At 38.1% G+C, this 7,678-nt stretch overlaps 1 protein-coding gene across 1 annotated transcript; it reads left to right on the top strand.

The window, feature by feature from the left end:
• The first annotated feature begins 5,739 nt into the window (after positions 1-5,739).
• LOC113360615 lies at positions 5,740-6,144 on the top strand. Its single transcript, XM_026604106.1, has one exon. It carries the CDS (start codon positions 5,740-5,742, stop codon positions 6,142-6,144), a length of 405 nt encoding a protein of 134 aa, XP_026459891.1.
• Positions 6,145-7,678: the final 1,534 nt, after the last annotated feature.

The raw sequence follows: 7,678 nt of genomic DNA, 5'->3' as shown, positions 1-7,678 counted from the left end.
TATGTTGAGTCAGTTAAAGCCGTGTCATGTGGTTATTTTAGGACGGGTGTACTAAGTAAAAACTTGGGGTGCCTTTGTAATTTCTTTTCCTTTTTATTTTGGGCCACTCTCATCCGTCCACGTGTGTTGTACGGATTTCTTCTTCCTTGGGAAGTTTAGCCCTATTAAATGTGTAAGAGAGGCGGTCGGCTAGTTAATGAATTTTTGATTATCCAATAAAACTTTTGTTCTCAAGCTAATTTTCGAACCAGAGTTACTAATTCCGGTAATCCTGTTGTTTCAATTTGTTCATTACAGAAAAATTGGCATCAGAGCCGATCGATCCTCTCACCATGGGAGGACGGGGAATTCAAGCTACTAAGGATTTACAGGATACTCAGAAGAAGCAACAAACCCAGATAGATAAAGTGGGAGGACAGGAAATTCAAGCTACTAAGGATTTACATGATACTCAGAAGAAGCAACAAACCCAGATAGATAAAGTAAATCAAGATGCGTTGGATATGAAAGAAACTGAATCAAGTTCTTCTACAATTACAGAATCTAAATAACAAAGAAAGTAGTCATGGGAATCATTTGTTGCACCAGCAGAGGGAGGTACTTTACCAGTTGTTAATCAACTCACTGAGATCCAAAGTTTCAACAACTACAATCGATTTTCCTAAGCTAGACTTTCCCAGATTCGATGGATCTAATCCAAAAGGGTTAGCTCAGAAGTGTGATAGATTTTTTCTCCTCCACAGCATCAAAGAAGAGATTCAGAAGGTGCAGATGGCAGCGATGCACATGGATGGCAAAGCCGAGAGGTGGATTTCTAACTTACAAACTTATAGATCTATCTTATGTTGGCTTGAATTAGATGAACATGCATGTTTGCGTTTTGAGAACCCATCAAACGACAATGTTGTGGGTATGTTTAATAAACTAGCTCACACAACTACAGTAGATGAATTTTTTGATGAATTTGAGGTTGCTAGGTCTTTAAAGATGAGCATTCATCCTGAGTTTCCATAGAGCTATTATGTAATGAGCTTCATTGGAGCTCTTAAAGAGGAAATCCAACACAATGTACTGATGTTTCACCCCACCACCCTAATGAAAGCTTTTACTCTAGCAAGGTTGCAGGAACAATCCTTAATCCACCAACAAAAACCCTCAAAACCCACCCAAAATTTTTTCTCTAACTCTTTTTCCATGGGAAAACCTGCCTAATTTCCAGCAAAAGTCATTAGGCCTCCCACCGACAATTTCTAAACCACCACCACCACTACTTCCTAAACCAACAACACCCACCCACCCTCCCATAAAAAGGATCACTCCTGAACAACTCAAACTTAGGAAATCACAAGGGTTGTGCTACAACTGTGATGAAGTCTATAGACAAGGTCATATATGTAAACAAAAACAGTTATTATGGATAGTTGCTGATGAGGGCATGGTGTGTTTTCAAAGTTGTTGTAGTAATAAATAGAGTTCTTTCAAGACTTGTGAAGGTTGTGCTTTTAGATTTAAATTTTAAAACTAAAGAAAATAAAGCAAATTAAAACTGATTATATTAGAGAGACCGGGGTTCAGGATTTCACCATTCACCAAAATTCATGTAATTTAATGTTAATTTTTATCATAAAATTCTAGACAATATAACTCCAATCAAAAGAAATTGTGATTCTAATCATTGCCTAAATTATATTTTCAAAACATCAATTGTTAATCGCAGGCATGAAGTATCAAAATCCCTAAACTAAGCATACTTCATCAAGAGAAAACACAACTAATTAATAAAAATCATTCCTCAATTTTCATTCGGTGCAAATAATCATAAAAGAATTGCATAAATAAATTCAAATAAATTTTACCACATAACTTTTGGAAGAATGGCTTCCTTCATCGCCCCGGAAGATTGGGTTTAGCTCATCATGATGTTGGAAACACGCTCAAAAATTGATTTCATTGCTCAAAGTAGGTGTACAAATGATGAAATGGATAAAATGATGAAAATTGGGTGTTTGCAACGTTTATAATTGTTGCAAAACACTGTTACAAAGAACGATAGAAAATAACTGATGTTGTTGTAACTCTGCGACCCTCACGTGGCTGTCGTTGTCACTGTTCATAAACGACTGCCTCTGGTGGTCTTTTGTTCTTCGTGTTCTTGGTGCAGCAGCAGAAACAGAGTTCTGAAAACTCTTGATTCTGGCCTCCTGAGCTCTCCTCTCGACCCCCAAACTCTCCGTTCTCCTTCTATGTGATCCTAGGAACCTATTTATACCCAGTAGCACCAAGAAATCTCGCTATAACTTAAGATAATTCTCTCTTAACTCGGCCTTGATGAAAAATATTCTGGGAATATTTTCTTCCCATTTTCACACGTCTTCTGAGTTGTATGGTATTTTCAAATCTTCTCATTTAATTGAGCCAAATAATGAAGAGAATATCTTCAATTAATTCCGTGAATAATTCCTTCCCTGTTTTCGAAAATATCCAAAAGTATACGATTTCCTTCCATTCAAGACACATAAAAAATCTTACTGTCATGGTAAGAAGATAATCATGTCTTAAAGACACAAATATCCCAATAATATCATGACCAGAATCTCACACAATTGAGATTTCTTTTCCCGCCAAATATCTTTCCCGTGAAGAAGAAGATGGGTGCCCCCTATCCGGTCCTGGGGTGTGAATAGCAGATGCCATGAGGGTTGTCTCTGATCAGCTGCTTGGGTGCAAATATCCTTTGGGTAGCCCTTACCATTTGGACGCCCCTTATCCACAAGTGAGAGTATGAATAACACGTTCCTTCCGGTGCTTTAGACGACTTTTCGAGCCGATTTTTCCGAGAATGTTTATTTCCAAAAATACCTAAAAACACATAAAATACCATAATAATTACAAAAAATCGAGTACCAACAATACATGAAATTAAGGACAACGTAGACACAAAAATGTGTCTATCAGGGCACTACTGAGTTTCCCGTGGAAGAAGAATTAGCTCAGGAAACTGAAAATGATACTTAATAAGAGAGTGATGTTGAAATTTCTGTTCATTCCTTAACTGGTTCTCATTGTGGTGAAACAATAAGAATGCCCGGGCTTCTTAACAATCACTCTATTTATATCCTCATTGACATAGGCAATACTCACAGTTTTATTGATTTATCTCTAGCTCACCAATTGCACTGCAATGTACAGCCTACTCCTCGGTTGAAGGTAACAATAGCCAATGGTGACAAGACAGCTAGTTCTGGCATTTGCAAATCCTTAAATTGGTCCATGCAGGGTCAGTCATTCTCTGTGAATCTTAGACTGCTCCCTCTTGGTGGCTGTGATATGGTGTTGGGTGCTGATTGGCTCAGACAACTAGGTAATGTGCTTTTCAACTTCACTACTTCAACAGTATCCTTCATATACCAGGGCATTGATATTACTCTTACTGGAATGTCAAACTCTAATCTCCTAATACCAATCAGTAACAAAGAAGCACATAAATTCTTTCAGAAAAATCCACATGTATTGTGTGCACAATTATGCTCCATCTCTGCCACTCAGGCACCTTTTCCACCCTATCCATAAATTACTACCTTATTGCAAGATTTTCATGAGGTTTTTGAGGAACCCTCCACCCTGCCACCTCATAGAGGCCTAGACCATACTATACCCCTCAAACCCAACTCCACTCCAATTAACCAAAGACCTTATAAGTACCCTTATGTTCAAAAATCTGTCATTGAAGATTTGATTCAACTGATGCTCTCTCAAGGCCTAATTCAGCCAAATCATAGCCCATTTGCCTCTCCCATTTTATTGGTCAAGACAAAAGATAATAGCTGGAGATTTTGTGTGGATTATAAAAGATTAAATGATAGACCATCAAAGAAAAATTTCTCATTCCTATCATTGATGAAGTTTTGGATGAGCTACATGGTGCAGCAGTTTTCACTAAGATTGATCTCAGGTCTGGCTATCACCAAATCAGACTATTTCCTCTTGATATTCACAAGACTGTATTTAGATCTCATTAAGGTCACTATGAATTTCTAGTCATGCCATTTGGCCTCACCAATGCCCCTGCCACCTTCCAAGCCCCGATGAATGATATTTTCAAACAATTCTTGAGGAAATTTGTGTTGGTCTTCTTTGATGATATTCTGGTTTATAGCCCTGACATGGCCACTTATCTGCAACACCTTCAACAAGTCCTTTCTTTCTTGCAACAACATAAGCTACATGCTAAACTTTCTAAGTGTTACTTTGCTCAATCTGAATTAGAGTATCTGGGACACATCATCACAGCTCAAGGAGTGGTATCTGATCCAAACAAGATTCAGAGTATGACATCTTGGCCAATTCCTAAGTCCATAAATGAACTGAGAGGATTTCTAGGCCTCACAGTCTATTATAGATTTTTTTAAAGGATATGGAAATATCATCAAACCATTGACTGAGTTATTGAAGAAAAATGCTTTCTTATGGTATGAAGCTTCTACTAAGGCCTTCAATCAACTCAAGATGGCAATGATTACTACACCTGTCTTGGCACTCCCAGATTTCTCAAAAAAGTTCATCTTGGAAACAGATGCTAGTGATAATGGTATAGGTGCAGTACTTATGAAAGAAGGGAGACCCATTGCTTTTCATCGCAAACCATTGGGCCCTAAGGCTATGAGACTCTCTACCTATGAGAAGGAGCTAATAGCAGTAGGATCAGCTGTGACCAAATGGAGACACTATCTCCAAGGACATCATTTCACCATCAAAACTGATCACGAGAGCATCAAATTATTCTTAGAACAGAAGATCACTACTGGACTACAACAAAAATGGTTCAAGAAGCTGTTGGGCTTTGATTATGACATTCAGTACAAAAAGGTGAGTGATAACAAAGTTGCTGAGCATTATCTAGAAGGGTACACATTACATCTACTGTACACACCATCACTATTTCCAAACCTGTGTGGATGCAGGAGATTGCTTCTAGTTATACTGATGACCCTAAAGCTCAACAACTCATTGCTCAACTGCTAGTTTCTTCTTCTACAACTCCAAATTTCTTTTATCACCAAGAGATTCTCAGGTATAAGTCTAGATTGTACATTGGTACTGCCAACAATGTAAGATCTTCTATCTTGTCTTCCTTGCACTCATCAGCCATTGGAGGTCATTCTGGTATACATGCTACTTATAATAGGGCCAAGCTACATTTCTTTTGGCCTAAAATGCAGCAAGACATTATCTCTTTGGTCACCTTTTGTGATATTTGTCAGAGGAACAAGCATGAAAAACACCCTACCTGCTGGCCTCTTACAACCACTACCTATTCCTGATCAAGCATGGAAAAATATATCCATGGATTTCATTGAAGACCTGTCAAAGAGTGAGCACAAATATGTCATCTTAGTGGTAGTTGATAGGCTCACCAAATACAACCATTTCATTGCACTTCAGCACCCTTACACTGCAATTATTGTTTCCAAAGCATTCATACATAACATCTTCAAGTTGCATGGTTTACCCTCATCCATCACCTTAAGTAACTTCTGGCAAGACCTTTTTCATCACTTAGGCACCAGTCTCAAACTCAGTACTGCATATCATCCACAAACTGATGGAAAAACAAAGAGGGTCAATGCTTGTCTGAAGAATTACTTAAGGTGCATTACAGGTTTTCAACCAAAGAAGTGATTTAGCTGGCTGGCTCTTGCAGAATGGTGGTACAATACTCGCTACCACACCGGCATCAAAATGTCCCCATTTAAAGATTTATATGGTTATGATACTCCCCATCTGGATTTTCCTACTAACATCACTACTTATGTGGCTGCTGTTGAAGAGTATCTTTCACGCAGGAAAGCTATGCTTGACATTCTTAAGGACTCCTTATCTGTTTCTCAAGCAAGGATGAAGTTTTTTGCAGATCAAAACAGAACTGAAAGATCTTTTGAAGTGGGAGATTCAGTCTACCTGAAGTTACATCCATACAGACAAGTCTCTGTCTCCCTAAAGAAGAACTTCAAGCTTTCAGCTAAGTACTATGGTCCCTTTACTGTCATTGATAAAGTAGGAAACTTAGCTTATAAACTACAACCGCCACCAGAGGCCAGAGTACACCCTGTGTTCCATGTTTCACAGCTCCTACATTGCCACTAGTAGATCATGCAGGCCAAGTCATCATCACTCCTATCTCTGTTTAAGCTACAGAACCATTACAAGGGGACATCACAATGTTCAACAGGTACTCATTCACTGGTCTAATGCCACAGCTGAGGAAGCTACATGGGAAGATATTACTACTATCCAAGCTCATTTTCCAGCTTTTGTCCTTGAGGACAAGGACAATTTGGAGGGGTATACATTGTCATGTGGTTATTTTAGGAGGGGTGTACTTAGTAAAAACCTAGGGTGCCTTAGTAATTTCTTTTCCTTTTTATTTTGGGCCACTCTCATCCGTCCACGTGTGCTGCACGGATTGCTTCTTCCTTGGGAAGTTTAGCCCTATTAAATGTGTAAGAGGGCCGGCCGGCTAGTTAATGAATTTTTTATTATCCAATAGAACTTTTATTCTCAATCTGATTTTCGAATCAGAATTACTAATTCCGGTAATCCTATTGTTTCAAGTTTTGTATTTTCTGCTGAAGAAAAAAAATTAAGAGTTTAGCCGAACAACGAATCGCAAAAACTTGACACTGTCTAATTTGTATATCTAAAATCTGAAATACCATCACAAGTAAAGCCCGAAGTAATTAATATATTCCATTTAGTTATTTTACTTTTAAATACTTTTTTCAATTATAAGAAATAAAAATAAAGAGATCTCTCTCGCCTAGTTAGCAATTCGGGATTCGGCAAACGTACAGAACGACAAACGTACGAGTATTATACGGTTTTGTAAAATCCAGATTCGGTCCAAAATTCGGTCAACGGGACGTGATTCGTCATTAATTCGGAACGGCATACGTACGTGTATAATTCGATTTATAAATGTGAGTTCGGCTCTGGAAATTCGGTATCTATATATAACAAATAATTTGTATTTATAAGGTCATAGACCAATTTTTATGCATATGTGTGAGTTATTTAAGGAAAAAATAAACTCAATATGATGATATTAATAATATATACAACATTAGTTATCCAAGAGGACGTCGTATGGTGGTTTAGATGCTTGGTTAGTGAGTTTGAGATCTCTCTCACCTTCACCTTCAAATCTCTTCAGTCGTTTTTGTTTTATAAAAATTATAACACGTCTAATATTCGGTCGTGTATGTTCGGGAGGCAGTAAAGCCCAAAAAATGGAGTCTTTGAAAAGTAAAAGCTAAAGAATTTATGGCGAATTAAGCGGACGTATCATTCGGGATACGTAAAATTCGTGAACGATTCGCGAATAATCCGGGAATGCCACATAATACGCGACTTGGGTTCGGAGTTGCAAACGTACGCGAATAAAACGGTAAAATTCGTAATACGGAAAAATTCACGAATGATTCGCAAATCATTCGCGAACTTACTAACTAGGCTCTCTCGTGGTATCTTCCTTCTTCTTCTGCTCATTCATCGCGTAGAAAAGTAGGAAGGGTTATGTTAGAGAGTCAGATAGTCGTCCAACTGAGTCCGAGCGGACTCTCTGCCTAATTTTCAAGATTCCAGACCTCACAGATTAAGTTATATTATTTTATGTCATCGT

The sequence above is a fragment of the Papaver somniferum genome, chromosome 3, assembly GCF_003573695.1.
Source record: "Papaver somniferum cultivar HN1 chromosome 3, ASM357369v1, whole genome shotgun sequence".
NCBI lineage: Eukaryota > Viridiplantae > Streptophyta > Magnoliopsida > Ranunculales > Papaveraceae > Papaver > Papaver somniferum.
Note: the sequence above shows the minus strand (reverse complement) of the source record. Positions and strands in the feature narration are given on the sequence as shown.

Bases quoted from the DNA above. Each gene is read 5' to 3' on its own strand.
- LOC113360615 (XM_026604106.1), top strand. From the start codon at position 5,740: ATGTCCCCATTTAAAGATTTATATGGTTATGATACTCCCCATCTGGAT.